Below are 23,575 nucleotides of genomic sequence, written 5' to 3' on the forward strand. Positions count from 1 at the left end.
ATACGTACACCAGAGTGCTTATCGTCCCTGCCCTAGTGTTCCCTCTTATCAGTACCCATGTTATTTATATAAACAATGTTATATCTATGTACAGTATACTGTATTACAAATACCTACTTGACAAATAAATAAATCACCCCTTTGCTGCCCTCTAGTGGGCGCCGGATTTTCTTAACAGCTTCGATCATTCACTTACTCTAAGCCCCACCCCATTCATTTGCATCGATACGCCCTTCTTTTTCAGTTGGATTAGGACCCAGGAGCCGCTTCCCACTGGTGGGCCTGGGAATAGGCGGGACATTAAGCCGGAGTCGGGCCTGCTCTGCTTGATCCGCCTGTTTGAAACCGTGCCCGCAGGACGACTCAGCAGTGACGTAGTTCGGGAATCGGGCTCTTGGTAGGCAGCGCGGGAAGAAACAGTGCAGCCAATAGGAAAGTTGTGCGCATGCGTGCCGCGCATAGTGGCTGGTTGATTCCGGAAATCGAGATACAGTACTGTACTGTATTTTCCTGCGGAGCTTCTGCTGCTACAAGAAGTGTGTTAGTCCTTATGTTCCAGAAGGTTCCGTCTTTTTTTTTCATTGCTTTGGTGCATGTGCAGAGGGTCTGGTGATCAGCTCTCGCAGCCCTGAACAACCGTGAGCAGCGTGTTCTTGGTGCCACTCTGATCATTTGCACATCGGCTTTGCTTCCAAGCACCGATAGGAGCTGCCCCTGTAACCTGTAACTTTTTAAGTTTAGCTTTTCTGCAGAGATCACCGGGTTAAAAAAAGGACAACTGAATTAATCCAATGATTTGTTGTGGAGAAAACACAGCTTTTCTCAGTTTATTAACTATTTTTTTTAAAAAATCAGCTTTGCTCTACAATTATTATAATTGTCTTGCTGGTGAGAGTGGAGAGTGAGAAAGAGAAAATCGAATATAGACTGATAACAGATTAATAAGATAGGGCTGTTGCTATAAATATATTAAAAAAGATTACTTAAGAAATACATAACTATGTAATTATGCATGTCTTTGAGATGTATGCAAGGAATATGCATTGGTATTTGTATGAATATAAAATGGAAAATAAAATAAAATAGAAAGCTTTTTTTAAAAAAATTGTAATATACTAAACATATTTCATAATAAATGGCTTTATTAAAGAAGACTCTGTAGCCTGACAGTTGATATCTATACCAGTGTTTCCCAAACTTGACAACTTGAAGATATTTGGACTTCAACTCCCAGAATTCCCCAGCCAGCAAATGCTGGCTGGGGAATTCTGGGAGTTGAAGTCCAAATATCTTCAAGTTGCCAAGGTTGGGAAGCACTGGCTAAAATTATGAGGAATCTAAATGCAAGGAGCTGTTGTTAATAAGTCTGCTTCCAACTATATTATTAATTGCCCCCAGAGAAAGGTCTGGTGTGCAGCCTTCTGTGGATGGAAGATAGGGAGAAAGCATCCCAATAAATACATTTAAATCACATGTAGTCTTAAAGATTCCGATTGGATAGTCTTAAGGGATGGAAGATGGAATTATTCTTGAAAAAGTAGTGGCAGCGGTGAAATTTTAACAATACAATAAGGGATTTTTTTTTTGCCAATGTGCTAAAATATTTGAGACTAGCTGGGATTTTTGAGCCCTTTTTGGCTAAAGTTTGTGTTACTATTATTGTACTAATATCTACTATTTTTCAGGTTAAAGCATCAATTTAATTTTATGCAGTACTCTTTCAATGGCACATATCAGTATCAACCAATATTTGCAGCAGGTAATTCATAAGTTAATTTAAAAAAAAAAATCTATTAGTCATTCATTTTGGTATATTTTGAAAAATTATTCTAATTTGGCTAGAACTCTTCCAAATCTAATAAAGCTCTGTTGAACGTGCATGGAAATAGTAGAAGCATTTTGCTTTCACTAATAGCATGAGATCATCTGTTAAAAGTAACATTTTAATAGACTAAATTTCATGAAGGGTTAATAGTGATCCTTGTCTACTTTTCTGTTATGGTTAACTGTCTTTAACAGACAATTAAAAGCATTTTAAACAATTACCATTCAGTGTCTACCAAAAATAGTACTCACATTGCGTGCTTTAATTTTCTATATAATAGCAATATGATGTTCTTTTATTTAAGGGTTTCTGTGGGGCCTCTCTAGGATCTAAGGGATTTGAGTTTCCAGTTATTTCATAGCCATCTACCTGTATTCTGCTATTGTCTTATCCTCATCTTAGAAACACTTGAATGGACAGCTTACACAAATATAATCAATTTCAAAATATATGTTACATATTGTATTGATCCAGGCAGTGGGTTTAATTCTCTGAACCTAAAAGTTTCATTTATATGAGTGTGATATTTTTAATTCATTTTTTTAAAAAGAAAGAATCAAATGAAAAAAAATATCACTTAAATTAGTCATATCTTTTTCTTATTTCATTGTTATTTTTGCTATTTTAAGTTACATAGAAATGAGACATGTACCAAGGGCCCAGGTCTATTCCTTCAGTGATTCTGGGAGGTTTCTCCATAGTATAAAAATTGTATGGAAAGCATGTGATTTCCAGATGTTCATGGACTCCATTTCCAATTATCTGTGCTAAAAGCTATTTAGCAATAACTGGAAGGTTACATGTTACACTCTTCTGCTGGACATTATGATAGTCTTAAGCAAAACTAGTAATAGTTAATACAATTTTCTTATTGGTCCCTAATACTAAATTTACATTGTTTTCTTTCACAGGTACTGGAATCCATTGATGGCAGAGATGGATTGTTTTGTGCAGAATTAGCATCATTTAAACATCCCCATGTTGCAAATCCGAGACTGCAGGTAACACATTTGGACTGCAATCCTGTAAATTGAGTCCTATTGAACTCAATAAAGGAACATGAGCTATTTATTTCTAAATAGAAATATACAGAATTATTAGATAGCCATAATTAGAACCATGGAAAATACTTTAAAATACATCTCTGAACTGTTGATTTGCTGTGGTTTTCATGCCTGAAAGGTATTGCAATGGTTACATATGCTTTTAATGACAAGGGGGTACAGTAACTTGCTCAGTGTAAAAAGTCTTTTTAACAGTCTTCCTATAGAACTGGTTTGCCATCTTTTAAGAAAAAGCTGGACGTCCACCTCTGAAGGTTTAACTCATTTTTCTATACATTTCAAAGAAATTGAATAAATTATCTTTGTGGTTCATTCTAACTCCAGAATTCTGTAATTCTAAAATCAATATACTGTACTGTATATCCTTTTTAATAACTAGCTTTTAGATTAAATGTTGCCCCATTCAAGAATTTGGTTTCACACGATCATTGCATGTTAAACTTTTGAAACCAAATTTCCTTCTGAGCTCATTTATTTCCTTTTTTGAGTTTAAATATAATTTATCCTTCTTATAAAATGTGAACCTTAGTCACGCTTGAATCTAATTCCAATGATTACTCCCTCCCATACTTTATATCTCTGACTGAAAAAACAACGACACTGTATACATGGGGAAATTGATATACCCCTCAGCTATTATGATCTATGTATGGTCTATTTGGGTTGTATGATTGTTTTTTTACTATAAAGGTTTTAAATATTGTTTTTAATATTGGATTTGTACTCTGTATATTTATTTATTTATTTATTTTATTTATTTATTAGATTTGTATGCCACCCCTCTCCGCAGACTTGGGGCAGCTCACAACAATAATAAAAAACAATACAGTATATCATAAATCTAATATTAAAAAGTCTCTAGAAACCCCTTATTTAAAAAGCCAGACACACACACAAACATACCATGCATAAATTATATGGGCCAGGGGGAGATGTCTCAATTCCCCCATGTCTGACGGCAGAGGTGGGGGCAATCCTAATCTCTGGGGGGAGCTGGTTCCAGAGGGTCGGGGCCGCCACAGAGACGACATTGTTTAGTCGACGGGACCCGGAGAAGGCCAACTCTATGGGACCTAACTGGTCACTGGGATTCGTGCGTCAGAAGGCGGTCCCGGAGATATTGTCTGTTGTGAGCCGCTCTGAGTCTTCGGAGAGGGGCGGCATACAAATCTAAAAAATAATAATAAAATAATAATATCTTCAAAACGTCTTAAAAATTGAATTTGACCAGGCAGCATACTTATAAAGTTATTTTTATTATTTGTTTAAGCTGCTATGAGACAAAAAGCCAAAGGCATCTAAGTTGTACTTCTAAAACTGGTTTTTGTCAAACTATTTTATGGCAACAATTTTCCATTTTGATTCTGGTTTATTTTATAACTAGCTTTCATCTCCAGAAGAAAAATGTCAACAAGTGCTGGAACCACCTTATGATGAGATGTTTGCTGCTCATTTAAGGTAAAATTGGGTGAGATAAGATGCCCCATTCAAGTATTCCAAGTAGTCACAAATGGAACTCTGCACTAAAAAAATTAACAGCAGTTATTCTGAAAATGTAGAAGTGGCTGAAATGGTGTAAAAGAATAGGTTGTTTTTTTAAAAAAAAAACCCCAGTTATTGAATTTAAAAGTTAATATTTGCATACAATTGCACCTGAAAAAGTATCCTTTTTAGCAAATGAAATTAGCTATTATTAATTTGTTAACATAGAAACATAGAAGACTGACAGCAGAAAAAGACCACATGGTCCATCTAGTCTGCCCTTACACTATTTCCTGTATTTTATCTTACAATGGATATATGTTTATCCCAGGCATGTTTAAATTCGGTTACTGTGGATTTACCAACCACGTCTGCTGGAAGTTTGTTCCAAGGATCTACTACTCTTTCAGTAAAATAATATTTTCTCATGTTGCCTTTGATCTTTCCCCCAACTAACTTCAGATTGTGTCCCCTTGTTCTTGTGTTCACTTTCCTATTACAAACACTTCCCTCCTGAACCCTATTTAACCCTTTAACATATTTAAATGTTTCGATCATGTCCCATTTAAGAAATCTGATATTTAAATTGCAAAATAAATACACTAAGAAGCAAGAAGTACAATTGGATTTACTAATGATAAAGGTGGTTAGGATTTGTTAAATTGAAATAAAGTGGATATAAGCCTGCTTAGTTTTGGTTATTATTTATGTTTCATGTTTCATTTTTTAAAATAGATGTACTTATGCAGTTGCCAATCATGACTTTGTAGAAGCGTACAAATGCCAAACAGTTGTAGTACAATATCCTTTACCATTCGCTCTTTTGAAAATCTGCAGTGGAATTTGGAGATAAGGTTTCAGCACAAATCACCAATGTTGGGTTAAGGACCAAGTAAATGTTTGATCTACTACTTAAACTCAAGGTCTGTATACTATAAACATGGTCAACTATACTGTAATTGGATGTAAATCCTGAAAACATTCTTTACATGGGGCTTTACGCCCCATGTAAAGAATCTTCAGGCCTGGCTTTTATAGTCACTGAGTTTGAATTCTAGATAATGAGGATGTTGACATTTGGTAATTAGCATGATGTAATAGTTGTGGCCTCTTCTGATCAAATTAAGTGGCTTCTGTCACCCACATTCTGTGAATGTCCATATTAAACCATTGACATTATTTTTGTCTTTTTATATTGGTGTTAAGCGGTGGGTTCACTCGTAGAGCTGGGTCACTAAATTCCATGATTTTTTAAAAATGAATCACATTTCATCAAATTTCCTTATATTCCCTACATCTTTCCTGAGAGCTTTTCAAGCACACAAAGAAGAAAACTGGTAAGTACCTGATTAACATAAATCTACAGTATATCTCAAAGTATAAATGAACTGGCTTGATGAGAAATATCCCATTTCATGTAGGTAAAGAAAGACAGGGGATAACCCATTTTAATATCTCAAATGCTCCTCAACTTTGAAGATAAACAGAAGCAAAGTGATCTCTTGGTGTACCAAAAATAGCAGTTTGTCATACATAGAAAATGGCATGGAGATCGAAGAAAGATAGAAAGACAACTAAATCAACATTTGATTTTATTTGCATTAAGCTAGCCTTTTCCTATAATTTTCAGCCATTTTACTATCCTCAATAAATACTAAAAATAGCCAGTGGAAAGATTTGAAACAGCCAGGAAATTGCTCAAGGATTCATTTGTCCTGGGTAAATGTGGGCTTGGATATTGGGGAGCTTTTTCCATATTTGGGGAAAGGAACTCATTGTATTTATATGCCGCTCAGAGTCCTAAAATTTTGTTGTCCGTGTCAAAATAATAAATATAAAAGATGTTGTGTTGCTATGTTTAAAAGTATGCAGCAGATTATTTTTCATTGTTTGCAAGATTAACCCTGTGTTGAATTTTCATTTGCTAGGGCTTTGCCTATTATGTATTCCGTGGCACTTGATCTTCGAATTTTTGCCAACAGTGTAAGTATTGCTGCTTGGGCCAAAATTAATAGATGCCGAAGGAATGGAAGAGATTTGGGATGGACTGGATAACAATCGGAGGTGCTCTGGGCTTGGCCTGAAACATGTTCAGCAATACACAAAGATATTTGCTCACTTGTGCACACAGTATATCTAAATTCTGCATGTGCATGTATTCTGTCCCAATTAATTGATTGGAAAGCTTAAGTGTGATTGTATCTTGTTGTGTCACGATAGGCTGATCAACAACTATCAAAGAAAGGAAAAGGCAAAGTTGGTGACATGTTGGAAAAAGCAGCTGAACTTCTTATGAGCTGTTTTCGTGTATGTGCAAGCGACACGTAAGTATATCCTTAGTCCTAGGTTAAATTGCTTGGAAATGTAGATTGCATTTTTTTAATACTTTGTAAACTGGTCTGTAGGCTTGTTATATATGAATCTTCCCTGGCTTAAGAAACAATTGTAAAATTGGCCATAAGTTGAAATTGAAATTCTTTGAGAACTTTATTATAGCAAATTATTAACCATATTTTCCTAAAGCAGAGGTTATTTTTCTTAAGGCAAAGTTTCCTCAGTCTTAAGATTTGAATTTGTAGGGTTGAAAATTAATGTAAATATTTGTTCATTGATAAATGTCACAATTGAAACTGGCCTTCGTAATATTTATATTGTTTATTTATTATGATTTTACTTATTACATTTTTATGCGTCTCATCTCCTCTGATATGCCACTTTAAATTTAATGAGCTCAGTAGAATGTTTCCGAATATGTGTAAAGAGGATTATGATGTTAGTACAGACTTTGGTTATGATTTTGGTATGCAAAAACATTTGTTTAGGAATGTGGCTCAAAGTCTTAATAGACGTGTTTAAGGATAAAAATTGATTTTGATCGTTTTTATAATATTTGTTACAGTCGAGCCAGCATTGATGATTCAAAAAAGTGGGGCATGTTGTTTCTCGTGAATCAACTATTTAAAATATATTTTAAGGTATGACAGAAACTTCAAAATGTTATCATTATTCTTTTCTTTTTAACTCAAGATTGTTGTCACACATGTTAACTTCCCCTCTGCTAACAATTTTGCTCGTTCCAGATCAATAAACTTCACCTATGTAAACCATTGATAAGAGCAATTGATAGTTCAAACCTTAAAGATGAATATAGCATGGCACAAAGAGTTACCTACAGGTACTATGTTGGAAGGAAGGCCATGTTTGATAGTGATTTTAAACAAGGTATTTATCATATTAATATAATAGATGTTTTTGCTAAGAACATTTGCATATTAATACATTTAAAAAGTTGGTTTGATATATCTGATCCCAGTATCATAAGAATACAGTGTTCCCTCGGTTTTCGTGGGGGAATGCGTTCCGAGATTGCCCGCGAAAGTCGAATTTCCGCAAAGTAGAGATGCGGAAGTAAATACACCATTTTTGGCTATGGACAGTGTCACAAGCCTTCTCTTAACACTTTAAACCCCTAAATTACCATTTCCCATTCCCTTAACAACCATTTACTCACCATTATTACTGGTACTCACCATTGAATAAGACACTTAGTGATCCTGATATTTATAAACATAATTATTTATTAACAATAATTATTTTTTTGTTATTTATTTGCAAAGTAAATAAGTTTAGCGATGACGTATGACGTCATCAGGCGGGAAAAACCGTGGTATAGAAAAAAACCCGCAAAGTATTTTTTAATTAATATTTTTTGAAAAACCGTGGTATAGGCTATTCACGAAGTTCAAACCCGCGAAAATCAAGGGAACACTGTACTGCAGGTTAAGATGTCTGACCGAGGATAAATTCATTGTTAGTACAACCTAATTGAAATTAAATTGCAAATTTCATTAAGCTGTGTGGAGAGAACATCATTTTTATTATTTAGAAGGTTAAATATGTGGGTTTTCCTGGTTTTTATACTTCCTTTCCCATTTTGATATTCCTTCCACCCATTTGTATCTAACTAGAGTTTCTACGCTGCTGTTTTCACTAGTCATATGTGTTGAATTAATACTAGCTTTGGTTGATGCTACTGATGCTACTGTGGCTATTGGCCACAATTATTTTCTAATTTGAGAGATAAATGTCTATAGGAAATAGGAGCATATGCCGAGGTGGTGCAATGGTTAGAGCACAGCACTACATGCTATTTCAGCTGACTTAGTTGCAGTTCGACCGTTCAGATCTCACCAGCTCAAGGTTGACTCAATTTTCCATCCTTCCTGTTGGGGCAATATGTTATTGCTATGCGAGGTTCTTTCTATGATTATCCTGTAAGGCAGTCTTAACATCAAATTCAGAAGTGTAAAATTGTTTTATATTCTTATGTTTTGAAGTGTGCCTTGTGATTTAAAAATTGATGTCATTTTGTTTCTTATTTCCAGAGTTAAAAGTAGAGTGTGGGGAAAATGAAGTAATCTGTTTCAGGTTAAAGCCAAACTTGTAAATTAGGTTGATTAAAACCTAAACATTCCTTTCTATTTTGTCTTGTTTTCAAAATGCTTACATTTCTGACAAAGATTGGGAGGTTGACATTTGTTGCTCTTCAGAAAATTTGTAGCCAAATTCAGGAGAACACATGATTTGAGAGAACCATTCTATTAAACTTGAGCATTTGTACAACCCACTATTGAGAATAATCATTATGATTTTTCTCTCGAATGCAGTGATGACAAACCTTTTTCGGCTCTTAATGCAATGCCCTGTGTATGTATGTATGTAGGTATGTAGGTATGTAGGTATGTATATATGTATGTATTTAATTAATTAATTACATACATACATACATACACAGGGCATTGCATTAAGAGCCGAAAAAGGTTTGTCATTAATTAATTTGTATGCCGCCCCTCTCCGTAGACTCAGGGCAGCTCACAGCAGTGATAGAAACAATGTACAATACAAATCTAATAATATGAAGTTAAAAACCCATAATTTAAAAAACATGCACACAACACACCATACATAAATTATATAGGCCTGGGGAAGATATTTCAATTCCCCCATGCCTGACAGCAGAGGTGGGTTTTGAGAAGTTTACGAAAGGCAAGGAGGGTGGGGGCAATTCTGATCTCTGGGGGGAGTTGGTTCCAGAGGGCCGGGGCAGCCACAAAGAAGGCTTTTCCCCTGGGTCCCGCCAAATGACATTGTTTAGTCAACGGGACGTGGAGAAGGCCAACTCTGTGGGACCTAACTGGTCGCTGTGATTCGTGTGGCAGAAGGCGGTCCCGGAGATATTCTGGTCCGATGCCATGGAGGGCTTTATAGGTATACACACAACCCCTCATGCTGCGTTCCTGCGTATGTGCACAGGCCTCATTGAAGCCTCCAAACTTCCAGCAGGCTAGTTGGGTTGTTTTTCACTCTCCTCAGGGTCCAGGAAAGCCTCCTAAAGCCCGGGGATGGGAAAAAATGGGCCATTTGGAAGTTTGGAAATAAAAGGAAGTGGAACTGCCCTACTACTTATCTTCAGATGGTTACAAGCAGGCCTCGCACACTTTGGCTCATTTCTTGTGCAGCTGGGAAGGCTTTCCTGAATGCCTGTGTAGCTGATAGCAGAGCTCTGAATCGATCCAGAGCTCTGTTATCGGCTGCAGAAGCCTTTAAGAAAAGGCCTGTGCAGTTGATAACAGAGCTCCATATCAATCCGGATTGAACTTCTGATTGGCCCATTGGCTGTTTTGAGGAGAGCAAAAACGGCAGAAAATAAGGCTGAAAATCACCTGGCCAGTGCACATGAACGTTGATGCTGATATAGGGAGGCTTATGTTGTAAGCTGCCCCGAGTCCTTGGAGAGGAGTGGCATATAAATCCAATAAATAAATAAATATCTTGTGTGCCCTCTGCATGCCACCTGTGGCACATGTACCTTAAAATTTGCTATCACTGCTCTAATGCATACTGGCTGGGGAATTCTGGGAATGGAAGTCCTCCCTCTTAAAATGGCCAACACAGAGATACATTGCTTTTAATGTACATAACGTATACTGAAATCTCGCCCGATTTTATTTTTGTTTTGACAATGGCGTAAAAGACATACATGTTGAAGAGCTAGATATTACACTGTAACAGGCTACATGCAATCTTCCAGAGGTCTGGCTGTGGAGCCACATTTGGAAAGATTACTACAAAAAAAAATTATTGTGGATAAACTCACTGCAATTCATTGTTAGCACAAATTATTGAAATAGATAAATTACTAATTTTATTAAACTATGTGGAGGAAACATTATTTCCTATTATTGTTTAAAAGGTCCAAAATGTGGATTCTCTTGATTTTTTTTACCTTTTAAAAACCCAGTACAGTGGTACCTCTACCTACAAACGCCTCTACTTTTGAACTTTTCTAGATAAAAACCGGGTGTTCAAGATTTTTTTGCTTCTTCTCAAGAACCATTTTCCACTTACAAACCCGAGCTTCTGAAACTGTAACCAGAAAAGGCAAGGAGAAGCCTCAGTGGGGCCTCTCTAGGAATCTCCTGGGAGGAAACAGGGCTGGGAAAGGCAGGGAGAAGCCTCTGTGGGGCCTCTCTAGGAATCTCCTGGGAAGAAACAGGGCCGGAAAAGGTGGGGAGAAGCCTCTGTGGGGCCTCTCTAGGAATCTCCTGGGAGGAAACAGGGCCAGCAAAGGCGGGGAGAAGCCTCCATGGGGCCTCTCTAGGAATCTCCTGGCAGGAAACAGGGCCTCCACCCTCCCTATGGTTTCCCCAATCGCACGCATTATTTGCTTTTACATTGATTCCTATGGGACTAATTGCTTTTTCTTACAAACTTTTCTACTTAAGAACCTGGACACGGAACGAACTGTACTTGCTCTTGGTCGATGCTGATAAGTTATGGTGTTCCTCTTCTTTGTCTTCTTGCAGCTGAAGAGTATCTGTCTTTTGCCTTTGAGCACTGTCACCGGTCTAGTCAGAAAAACAAAAGGATGATATTGATTTATTTGCTGCCGGTGAAAATGTTGCTGGTGAGTGGCATTTGAACCTATCAGTCTTCTTCCAGGAGAGATTCCGAACTTTGACGAATAGTGTGAGAATTTGGAATTATGAGAATGTGTCCTGGATATTCTCAAATTAGCTGTTGACCTGCCCCCTTTCAACCATTCTATCTTCTGTTCAAAGTTTAGTCCTTTTTTCTGGGCAGGTGAACACGTTTTTTCAAAGCTTGGACTGGGAACTGTCCATTTTTTAAAAGAAAGACTAGCGCTCTGTTTGGAGTTCATTCAGTGTAATGGAAGAAGTTGGCACTTTGCTTTGTAGCATGCTGGGGTTCCTATTTTTATTCTTGCCAACCCATGGAACTGTTCGAAAGAAATTATATAAACAGTTCAGGACTGCTTCTGTTGTCTGTTTGTTTGGCCAAAGAATGACTCTATAAAAATGACACAGAATGGGACAGATTTGGAAGTCAGAAGAAAGAAAATGTTTAGAAATAGTCCAGAGCTGCCTTGGAACTATAAGGGGAAAAAAACCAACCATGTGGGAAAACCTGTAGGACATGGCTCTGAATGCTACTGACTCCACTCCTCTTCGTGATTGTGCAATCCAGAGTTGAGTATATACAACTCATATATACACAGACACAAATGCAATTTAAGGATAGATCAGAAATACAGTTGCCACTTGTTCATTCATTACCCAGACAAAAGTACCAATGCTTTCTAAGGCTACTTCTGGTAAAGGTGTTGAAAAGAATTCCAGATGTCACACATTCCTTCCTACCTTGTTTAAATTAAAATGAATGTTAATGTAAAAATGATGATATATGGTTTTGATGGATATCAAGTCAGGTATCAGCAGTGTGCCACATTGGAATCTCTGGTCTTAAAGTATGTTCTGGTACTTAGTAAAGAATTGAGGAATGAGCCTTTTCTTGGCCAGAGATTTATGGAGTTGCCCATCATAGGTATAGTGTATGGAAGAAGGCATGTAAGATATGGGACCCATTAGGCATATAAAATTGTTAGCTATATATTTGTTATGCAGCTTTTAGTGTTTTGTAGCTCCAAATAGTCAAGGAAAATGTGAAACTGGATTAAGGATATAATATTATTATTATTGTTTTTTTAAATTAAATTTATATGCCATCCCCCTCGGAAGACTCGGGGTGGCTTACAACCTATAAAAACAGTATACATAGAGATATGATTAATTAAAATTAAGAATTACATTTAAAAAAACTAAAAAAGCCTATTAGCACATACACATGTCCATTCAAATAAGCCCACTATACATTAATTGGCCAGGGGCTAGAATCTAATGACCCCAAGCTTGGCAGCATAAATGAGTCCTTAGACCTTTATGGAAGGCGGGGAGGGTGGGGGCAACACGAATCTCTGGGGGGAGTTGATTCCAGAGGGCCGGGGCTCCCACAGAGAAGGCTCTTTCCCTGGGTCCTGCCAAGTGACCTTGTTGTTGGGACCTGGAGAAGGCCAACTCTGTGGGACTGAACCAATTGCTGGGATTCATGCAGCAGGAGGCGGTCCCATAAGTAATCTGGTCCCATCTGCTGTCAGATGCGGTTTGAGAATGACAACCTAAATTCCAGAGAGCCAGAATCATTAATGAATTTCCTGAATGCTTAGTTGGCACTTCTGTTGCAAGCCCTTAAGAATAAAATGCAAACTTCTCCATGAGACAGGAACTGTAGCTCAAACTTCAGAACACAGGAAGAGGAGAAAAAGCAATTCTATGCAAGACGCCAACTCCAGATCCAATGGAAAGTGACTGATGTCAATAGATTATTTCTTCTAGATTCAGAATTGGTCTTTCAAATTATAATATTAATAATTAATAATAATTTATTAGATTTGTATGCTGCCCGTCTGTGAGAACTCGGAGCGAAATCAGTCTTTCTGTTAAAAATGGCATTATGACTAGGAATAATATGTAATATAAATGTGCTGCAGGGCACTTTAGAGATATGACTTTGGTCTAATTTGACCCTGTTCGGGATCTTATTAGGATCCTGCTTTCATATGTTGGGTATTATTTAGATAGTAGGCAGCCAGAAACCATCTCTTTTGTGCTAGGAGATTGGCTATGGTGATAATTGGCAGAACAGCTCATGACTATTTATAGCTGTAGGAAAAAACTGATTATTGGTGTTTCTAATTTTTGGCATTGAGTTTAACATTATGCTTGGATTTTCAGGGCCATATGCCAATGATAGAGCTTTTAAAAAAGTATGACCTCATGCAGTTTGCAGAAGTTACAAAAGCTGTGAGGTAAGTTTATAATCCTGCATGCTTATAATCCTGTTAGTGTAGTAAGACTGCAAACTACAGTGGAACCCCGACATACGAGCTGCTCTACTTGCGAGCAGCTCGAGATAAGAGCTGGGAGGGGAGCGACATTTTTGTTCGTCTCCCGAGCTCACATCCGGGATACGAGCCGAGAGGAGCCGCGCCCCCCTGACGCTTTCGGCAACTTCCGAAGACGCTGGAAGGAAGGAAGGCAATCCAGCGCCCGGCTCCTCTCGCCTTGTATCCCGGCACTTGGTAAGCGGAGAGGCGTTCGCCTCCCCTGCCGCCCCACTCTGGGGGTCCTTGGCTTCTGCTTGGGGGTGAGTGAGAGAAAGGGGGGGAGAGAAAGAGATAGCAAGAGAGAGAAAGTGAGAAGAAGAGATGGAAAGAGGGGGAGAGAGAGAGAAAGAGAGAGGGGGGAGAGAAAGAGAGAGGGAGAGAGAGAGAGGAGATAAAGGAAGAGGAAACCCATGGAGATCCAGAGGGGAGGATGGGGCAGGAAAGAGTGCAGAAAAACAGAGGAAACCCATGGAGATCCAGAGCGGAGGATGGGGCAGGAAAGAGTGCAGAAAAACGGAGGAAACCCATGGAGATCCAAAGGGGAGGATGGGGCAGGAAAGAGTGCAGAAAAACGGAGGAAACCCATGGAGATCCAGAGGGGAGGATGGGGCAGGAAAGAGTGCAGAAAAACGGAGGAAACCCATGGAGATCCAGAGGGGAGGATGGGGCAGGAAAGAGTGCAGAAAAACGGAGGAAACCCATGGAGATCCAGAGGGGAGGATGGGGCAGGAAAGAGTGCAGAAAAACGGAGGAAACCCATGGAGATCCAGAGGGGAGGATGGGGCAGGAAAGACTGCAGAAAAACGGAGGAAACCCATGGAGATCCAGAGGGGAGGATGGGGCAGGAAAGAGTGCAGAAAAACGGAGGAAACCCATGGAGATCCAGAGGGGAGGATGGGGCAGGAAAGAGTGCAGAAAAACGGAGGAAACCCATGGAGATCCAGAGGGGAGGATGGGGCAGGAAAGAGTGCAGAAAAACGGAGGAAACCCATGGAGATCCAGAGGGGAGAATGGGGCAGGAAAGAGTGCAGAAAAATGGAGGAAAAAAGCGCTTTCCCAGGCAGCCGGCTTGCTGGCCGGGGAAGCAAGCGATCCGGGACTGCCTCGTTTCCTCTTCCCGCTGCCGCATTCGGAGCCCGAGAGGGGGAAAGAGAAGAATGGAGAGAGAGCCGTGCGCCGGAAGCGGACGCCGCTGCCACCTCAACAGCAGCCACGGGAGGGGAGTCGCAATCACACCGATGGTGGGGTTTGCCCCCTTTCCCCCATCCGCTCCTTTCCCCCCTTTGCTTGGAAGCTGGCTGCTGGGAAGCCCCCCACCCTGCCCGGCTGTCACCTTTTAAAACAGCCCCCGGGCTGTTTTAAAAGGTGACAGCCGGGCGGCAGCGGGTTTTTTTGTTGTTGCACGGATTAATTGACTTTACATTGTTTCCTATGGGAAACAATGTTTCGTCATACGAGCTTTCCGACTTACGAGCCTCCTTCCGGCACCAATTAATCTCGTAAGTCGGGGTTCTACTGTACCCTGTTTCCCCCCAAAATAAGACATCTCCTAATAATAAGCCCAGTCGGGCTTTTGAGTGCATGGCAATAAGGCCAAGCACTTATTTCAGGGTTTAAAAAATATAAGACAGGGTCTTATTTTCAGGGAAACACGGTATTTGTCTTACAATGTAGATAACATGAACTGTTGAATGTTGTTTTGCTATTATGTTAAAAAGTGCTCTTCTTAGTCCCTAATTTCAAATTAGTATAATGAAATAATGACAGTTGTAATGCAGATTAAACCAACATTCTCCTCTCCTCAGGAAATAAATGGAACATCCCAGCCATCATCACATTTGAGCTTTAATTCTGCGTGCTTTGTACTAATGCCCTGCCATTGCAGATCCTAGAATTCAAAATGTTGCCAATCTATTTGCTCAATATTGGTGTCTCTAAATATCGGTTTAGTGCAGTGCCTCTCAATTATTTTCTGTTACGCCCACCCCTAGGAAGAAATAAACATTTCATGCACACCCAACTGTCCGCCAGGACGATTGTTTGCAATATTCGGCACGTTTTCTCTGAAAAAACTCAGGCAGATTATCATTGTGATTGGGTATAATGTGTTTAAGTGACGCCTTAATTTATTTGGCTTCATGCTGTCCACTGCCAACAAATTTAGACACAGTAATCATACTGGTCTTTCCTTTAATGGGAAGGTAACAGTGTTCCGTGTGCCTTTGACATTTAGTCATGCCAGCCACATGACCACAGAGATGTATTCAGACAGCACTGGCTCTTCAGCTTTGAAATGGAGATGAGCACCGCCCCCTAGAGTTGGGAGTGACTAGCACAGTGATGGCGAACCTGTGGCATGGGTGCCACAGGTGGTACGCGGAGGCATATCTGCCAGCACCCAAGCCGTTGCTCTAGCTCAGCTCCAACACGGATGTGCGCTCTGGCCATCTGATTTTCAGCGCGCATAGAGGCTCTGGGAGGGCATTCTTGGCTTCCAGAGGGCCTCCGGGGGTGTGTGGGAGGGTGTTTTTGCCCTCCCCAGGCTCCAGGGAAGCCTCTGGAGCCTGGAAAGGGTGAAAACTGGACCTAGCGGGCCCACCAGAAGTTGGGAAACAGGCTGTTTCTGGCCTCCGGGGAGAGGCAAATTTCGCCCTCCCCAGACATTGAATCATGAGTGTGGGCACTCGCGCAGTCGTGATAGTGTGTGTGTACGTGCTTTCAGCACCCTAAGGAAAAAATATTCACCATCACTGGACTAGCATATATGTGTGAGGGGAACCTTAGTGTGAAGTAATGATGCTTTCGTTAGGCTATGAATGAGTTTTGTTGCTTTTATAGCAAGGGTATCAAACTCGATCATGTCATGTGATGTATTGCAATGGTTTTTTGCCTTTGCTGAACCGGGGTGGGCGTGGCTTGTGTCTGAGCCGCTAGTTTGAACCGAGGTGGGCATGGCCTGGGCATGAGCCACTAATACTATAGAGGGATATAGCATTGCTTCCAGCTGTACGGATTCAGCTCCAGTGATCTTAGAAGCCGATGTCTTAGAAGAACTTGAATGATTAAAGATAAATAAGGCAATGGGTCCAGATGGCATCCACCCCAGAGTTCTTAAAGAACTCAGATCTGTCATTGCTACTCCCCTGACTGATTTGTTTAACCAATCCTTGTTAACAGGAGAAGTTCCTGAGGATTGGAGAATGGCCAGTGTTGTGCCTATCCACAAGAAGGGCAGTAGAGAAGAAGCTGGTAACTACAGGCCAGTTAGTTTGACATCAGTGGTAGTTAAAATGATGGAGACTCTACTCAAAAAGTGGATAAATCAGCACTTAAAAAACAATAACTTATTGGACCCAAATCAGCATGGCTTTACTGAAGGCAAATCATGTCAGACTAATCTCATCACAAAGATGTTGGATGAAGGTGGTGCCGTGGATATTGCCTATCTGGACTTCAGCAAAGCTTTTGATACGGTTCCACATAAAGAGCTGATAGATAAACTAGTGAAGATTGGACTTAATCCCTGGATAGTTCAATGAATTTGGAGCTGGCTGAAGCGTAGACATCAGAGAGTTATTGTTAATGGCGAGTATTCTGAGCAGAGTCAGGTTACAAGCGGTGTGCCACAAGGGTCTGTTCTGGGTCCTATTCTTTTTAATATGTTTGTGAGTGACATAGGAGAAGGTTTGGTAGGGAAGGTTTGCCTATTTGCCGATGACTCTAAAGTGTGCAATAGGGTTGATATTCCTGGAGGCATCTGTAATATGGTAAATTATTTAGCTTTACTAGATAAATGGTCAAAGCAATGGAAACTGCAGTTTAATGTTTCCAAATGTAAAATAATGCACTTGGGGAAAAGGAATCCTCAATCTGAGTATTGTATTGGCAGTTCTGTGTTAGCAAATACTTCAGAAGAAAAGGATTTAGGGGTAGTGATTTCTGACAGTCTCAAAATGGGTGAACAGTGCAGTCAGGCGGTAGGGAAAGCAAGTAGGATGCTTGGCTGCATAGCTAGAGGTATAACAAGCAGGAAGAGGGAGATTATGATCCCGCTATATAGAATGCTGGTGAGACCACATTTGGAATACTGTGTTCAGTTCTGGAGACCTCACCTACAAAAAGATATTGACAAAATTGAACGGGTCCAAAGACGGGCTACAAGAATGGTGGAAGGTCTTAAGCATAAAACGTATCAGGAAAGACTTCATGAACTCAATCTGTATAGTCTGGAGGACAGAAGGAAAAGGGGGGACATGATCGAAACATTTAAATATATTAAAGGGTTAAATAAGGTCCAGGAGGGAAGTGTTTTTAATAGGAAAGTGAACACAAGAACAAGGGGACACAATCTGAAGTTAGTTGGGGGAAAGATCAAAAGCAACATGAGAAAATATTATTTTACTGAAAGAGTAGTAGATCCTTGGAACAAACTTCCAGCAGACGTGGTAGATAAATCCACAGTAACTGAATTTAAACATGCCTGGGATAAACATATATCCATCCTAAGATAAAATACAGAAAATAGTATAAGGGCAGACTAGATGGACCAGGAGGTCTTTTTCTGCCGTCAGACTTCTATGTTTCTATGTTTCTATGTTTGATACCCCCACATTTAATGAGTGAGAAGAAGTAATTGACTGACTGTTTATCAATAATGATAGTTACTTAATTGAGATATAAGCTTAAAGCGAAACAGAATTTTTGTCTACTCTTCCTCTTGGCAATGGGGGAATTGCCAAGATACTGGAAAAGTCAAATAAATAGAGGACTTCCTATGAAGCTACTTGTCATAACTCGGTATATGATTATGCATCCCAAGTTATATGTAAATACAATCACTGTGAATTTTTTGGAATGTTCAAAATCTTTATTTTTTAAATTCCTTTAGTGAAGGGAACCTTCTTTTATTAAACGAAGCTCTGGCAAAACATGAGACGTTTTTCATTCGCTGCGGTATCTTCCTTATTCTTGAGAAGCTGAAAATCATCACCTACAGAAATCTCTTCAAGAAAGTGTAAGAGTTTCATCTATATTTATATTGCTTGACATGTCTAAGGCGTCAGTATGATGTTATAATAGAGAAAAGTCAGATTTCTGTCCACCGATGTTAAATTAGTAACATAGTTGTTAAGGTGAACCTGGCTTCCCATTGACTTTGCTTGTCAGAAGGTCACAAAAGTTGGTCACATGACCTCAACACTGCAACCGTCATAAATATGATGTCTGAATTTACCTGCTAGGTTCCAATACTCACCTTTAATTCCAAGTCTTAATCATAATAAAATTTGGCTGTGTCCACCAGACTATGTGGCAGAATCTTTTCTCAGAAAAGTAAAATATGTAGATGTTTCCATTCTCAGAAATAGATAATAGGACAGAATTATAGATAATAGAATTCTTTATTGGCCAAGTATGATTGGACACTTGAAGAATTTGTCTTGGTGCATATTCTTTCAGTCTACATAAAAGAAAAGGCACATGATTGTCATAGGGGTCAAATCAGCAAATACGAAACAATCAATATTAATAAAAATCTTAAGGATACAAGCAACAAGTGACAGTCATACAGTCATAAATGGGAGGAAATGAGTGATAGGCATGATGAGAAAAAACTAGTATGAGTAGGCAGAGAGGGCATAGATATGGAAGTTGAGTCATAGACTAGTTTGGAATTACTATCATTAATAATAACTGTGATGGTTTTTTCCCCCTTTCCTTCAGATATTTATTACTTAAAACTCACCAGCTAGCTCTCGATGCCTTTTTGGTTGCCCTGAAATACATGAAAGTCACTGACGTTGATATTGATGAAGTCCAGTGCATTTTAGCCAATCTTATTTACATGGTAAGTGTTGGCATTTATAACATGGCATGGATAAAAACAACATATGCTGTTCTTGTAGGCTTACTGTACTATAACATTAATGTCTCTGAATCCTACTTTTATATATAGTGAATGTACCCTGTATATTCCTAAGCATAAAAGGACAAATGGTTACTCAATGGAAAATGGAATTAGACGAGTTATTTTCTCCATTACATATTTCTCCAGCATTGTATTAACGGCGTGTTAATAACTAGCTTATAGCCAGAAGAACTTTGCCAGCTGCCCCAGGTTCTGTGTTAGGGTGAGAGTACATCAGCCGTTTTCAGGCCATGTGCCTTTGGGCTTCACTGAGATAAAGATCCCAAAATTCCCAGCCAGCTTAATCAGTGGCCAAGATGGCAGAGAATTCAAAAATTTGTGCTTTTGGTATATCTGTAAGGCAGCAGATTCAGGGAAAATAGACATCCATTATATCAGCAGCAATTTATTTGTTTGTTTGTTTGTTTATTTATTTATTTATTCATTCATTCATTCATTCATTCATTCATTAGATTTGTATGCCGCCCCTCTCCGTAGACTCGGGGCGGCTCACAACATACAATAGAACAATTCACAACAAATCTAATAAATTTAAAAAACATTTAAAAACTCCATTATTAAACCAGACATACACACAGACATACCATACATAAATTGTATAGGCCCGGGGGGGGGGGGATGCCTCAATTCCCCCATGTCTGACGGCAGAGGTGAGTTTTAAGGAGTTTACGGAAGGCAAGGAGGGTGGAGACAGTTCTAATCTCCAGGGGGAGCTGGTTCCAGAGAGTCGGGCCACCACAGAGAAGGCTCTTCCCCTGGAACCCACCAGACGACATTGTTTAGTCGATGGGATTCGTGCGTCAGAAGGCGGTCCCGGAGATATTCTGGTCCGATGCCATGAAGGGCTTTATAGGTCATAACCAACACTTTGAATTGTGACCGGAAATTGATCGGCAACCAGTGCAGACTGCGGAGTGTTGGTGTAACATGGGCATACCTAGGGAAGCCCATGATTGCTCTCGCAGCTGAAAGAAATCACAGAGAGGGTGGGGGCCCTGTTTCCTCCCAGGAGATTCCTAGAGAGGCTCCACGGAGACGTCTCCCTGCCTTTTCTGGCCCTGTTTCCTCCCAGGAGATTCCTAGAGAGGCCCCACAGACGCTTCTCCCTGCCCTTTCCAGCCCTGTTTCCTCCCAGGAGATTCCTAGAGAGGCCCCACAGACGCTTCTCCCTGCCCTTTCCAGCCCTGTTTCCTCCCAGGAGATTTCTAAAGAGGCCCCACGGAGGGTTTAATTTGTTCCGTGAGCAGGTTCTTAAGTAGAAAAGTTTGTAAGAAGAAGCAATTTTTCTCATAGGAATCAATGTAAAAGCAAATAATGCATGCGATTGGGGAAATCACAGGGAGGGTGGAGGCCCTTTTTCCTCCCAGGAGATTCCTAGAAAGGCCCCGTGGAGACGTCTCCCCGCCTTTTCCGGCCCTGTTTCCTCCCAGAAGATTCCTAGAGAGGCCCCATAGAGGCTTCTCCCCGCCTTTTCCGGACCTGTTTCCTCCCAGGAGATTTCTAAAGAAACCCCACAGAGGCTTCTCACTGTCTTTTCCAGCCCTGTTTCCTCCCAGGAGATTCCTAGAGAGGCTCCATGGAGGATTCTCACTGCCTTTTCTGGCCCTGTTTCCTCCCAGGAGATTCCTAGAGAGGCCCCACAGAGGCTTCTCCCCGCCTTTTCCGGCCCTGTTTCCTCCCACGAGATTCCTAGAGAGGCCCCACAGAGGCTTCTCCCTGCCTTTTCCGGCCCTGTTTCCTCCCAGGAGATTCCTAGAGAGGCCCCACAGAGGCTTCTCCCCGCCTTTTCCGGTTACAGTTTCAGGGGCTCAGGTTTATAAGTGGAAAATGGTTCTTTGAGAAGAGGCAAAAAAATCTTGAACACCCGGTTCTTATCTAGAAAAGTTCGTAAGTAGAGACGTTCTTAGGTAGAGGTACCACTGTAGTTAAATCAATATTGAAATCCAAGAGATAGAGATACATATATGTAAATTATTCTAAATTTGCCAGGCTGGTTGATGCTTGTGGGTTTTTCTCCCCAAACCAGGGTCACATTAAGGGCTATATATCACATCAGCATCAGAAGCTCGTTGTCAGCAAGCAAAATCCTTTCCCTCCACTTTCTACTGTCAGCTGAACTGAGGTGGAGGCGTGTTGCTCCTTTGCGGAGATTATGATTGGAGGATCCCTCTTCAAAAGGCGGGAACAGTTCTTGCATTTAGGACCAAAAGGGGCGTGTTGAAGAGATTGCTGCAGCACAGAAGAATGGCTCCACTACTTTCTTCCACTCAAAGGAAATGATTATGATCCCCCTCTCCGTAGTCTTCAGAGCCTCCTTCTGGAAGGCATTTTTCAGAATAGGTACAGAATGAACTCTGCATTGATCCATCAGGATCTTTTATGTGTGGATTTTTCTTGATAAAAAATTCCAAATTGAATAAACAGCATTATATTCTGTTGATAATGTCTGGGGAACTCTGTGTTCATAGCGTGACCATAATTATTTCCATATATAGAAACATAGAAACATAGAAGACTGACGGCAGAAAAAGACCTCATGGTCCATCTAGTCTGCCCTTACACTATTTCCTGTATTTTATCTTACAATGGATATATGTTTATCCCAGGCATGTTTAAATTCAGTTACTCTTGATTTACCAACCTGTATTTTAACTTACAATGGATATATGTTTATCCCAGGCACGTTTAAATTCAGTTACTGTGGATTTACCAACCACGTCTGCTGGAAGTTTGTTCCAAGGATCTACTACTTTTTCAGTAAAATATTTTCTCATGTTGCTTTCGATCTTTCCCCCAACTAACTTCAGATTGTGTCCCCTTGTTCTTGTGTTCACTTTCCTATTAAAAACACTTCCCTCCTGAACCTTATTTAACCCTTTAACATATTTAAATGTTTCAATCATGTCCCCCCTTTTCCTTCTGTCCTCCAGACCAGCGTTTCCCAACCGGTGTGCCGCGGCACACCGGTGTGCCGCGAGACATGGCCAGGTGTGCCGCCAAGCTCCGGCTGGGCGGGGCGCTGCCGGTACTTCTGTCCTGGGGCTCCCGCTCGCAGCTGTCCCCCGGCTCCTGCTCGATGCCGCGGTTTTCGGCGCTCTCCTGCTGGGCTCCAAAGAAGGAAGGCGGGAAAAAGCCTTTTTCCCGCCTTCCTTCTTTGGAGCCCAGCAGGAGAGCGCCGAAAACCGCGGCATCGAGCAGGAGCCGGGGGACAGCTGCGAGCGGGAGCCCCAGGACGGAAGTACCGGCAGCGCCCCGCCCAGCTGGAGCTTCTCTGGCATCCACGGCAAGTGTCCTTTGTGGCCCCGCGGGAGGGCACTGGCGTTGGGAGCGGGGGGGGCGGCCGCAGCGGCCGCAGGCAGTCGCGAGGAGATGTCGGCGGCGAGAGGGAGCTCTCTCTCTCTCTCTCAGCTGACTGCAAGCGGGAGCCCTGACGGTGGCGGTTGGACCTGCGGCAAGTGTCCTTTGTGGCCCGGCGGGAGGGCACTGGCGATGGGAGCGGGGGGGGGGTGGCCGCAGCGGCCGCAGGCAGTCGCAGGGAGATGTCGGCGGCGAGAGGGAGCTCTCTCTCTCAGCTGACTGCAAGCGGGAGCCCTGACGTGGCGGTTGGACGTGCTGCTGGCGCTGCGGGCCTGGCATATACGGTGTCCAACAGCACGTCCAGCTGCCGCCGTCAGGGCTCCCGCTTGCAGTCAGCTGAGAGAGAGAGAGAAAGAAAGAGAGACATAGCAAGAGAGGCAGAGAAAGAGAGACAGAGCAAGAAAGAGAGGCAGAGAAAGAGAGATAGAGAAAGAGAGAGAGAAAGAGAGACATAGCAAGAGAGGCAGAGAGAGAGAGAAAGAAAGAAAGAGAGACATAGCAACAGAAAAAGAGAGACTTAGCAAGAGAGGCAGAGAGAGATAGAAAGAGAAAGAAAGAGAGACAGAGAGAGAGAAAGAGAGAGAAAGAGAGATAGCAAGAGAGGCAAAGAGAAAGAA

At 41.0% G+C, this 23,575-nt stretch overlaps 1 protein-coding gene across 5 annotated transcripts; it reads left to right on the forward strand.

Annotated features, from left to right (window-relative positions):
- Positions 1 to 278: 278 nt before the first annotated feature.
- PCID2 (PCI domain containing 2) lies at positions 279 to 22,039 on the forward strand. Of its 5 annotated transcripts, none has more exons than XM_070751139.1 (15): positions 279 to 536; positions 1,686 to 1,759; positions 2,737 to 2,826; positions 4,274 to 4,347; positions 5,107 to 5,172; positions 5,667 to 5,708; positions 6,300 to 6,354; positions 6,592 to 6,695; positions 7,271 to 7,346; positions 7,452 to 7,593; positions 11,238 to 11,338; positions 13,524 to 13,597; positions 18,564 to 18,689; positions 19,397 to 19,520; positions 21,628 to 22,039. In XM_070751139.1, exons 2-15 carry the CDS (start codon positions 1,724 to 1,726, stop codon positions 21,715 to 21,717), a joined length of 1,200 nt encoding a protein of 399 aa, XP_070607240.1. In that variant the 5' UTR covers positions 279 to 536; positions 1,686 to 1,723; the 3' UTR covers positions 21,718 to 22,039. The 5 variants fall into 5 exon arrangements, with proteins under 5 accessions (XP_070607240.1, XP_070607242.1, XP_070607238.1 ...); XM_070751141.1 differs by having other exon boundaries at positions 334 to 397; XM_070751137.1 differs by having other exon boundaries at positions 360 to 540.
- The last annotated feature ends 1,536 nt before the right edge of the window (positions 22,040 to 23,575 follow it).

This window comes from Erythrolamprus reginae, chromosome 4 (assembly GCF_031021105.1).
Source record: "Erythrolamprus reginae isolate rEryReg1 chromosome 4, rEryReg1.hap1, whole genome shotgun sequence".
Classification (NCBI taxonomy): Eukaryota; Metazoa; Chordata; class Lepidosauria; order Squamata; family Dipsadidae; genus Erythrolamprus; species Erythrolamprus reginae.

Bases quoted from the DNA above. Each gene is read 5' to 3' on its own strand.
- PCID2 (XM_070751139.1), top strand. From the start codon at position 1,724: ATGGCACATATCAGTATCAACCAATATTTGCAGCAG. The intron at 11,339-13,523 runs GTGAGTGGCATT...TTGGATTTTCAG, and splicing joins TGCCGGTGAAAATGTTGCTG to GGCCATATGCCAATGATAGA. The intron at 19,521-21,627 runs GTAAGTGTTGGC...TCCCCAAACCAG, and splicing joins TAGCCAATCTTATTTACATG to GGTCACATTAAGGGCTATAT.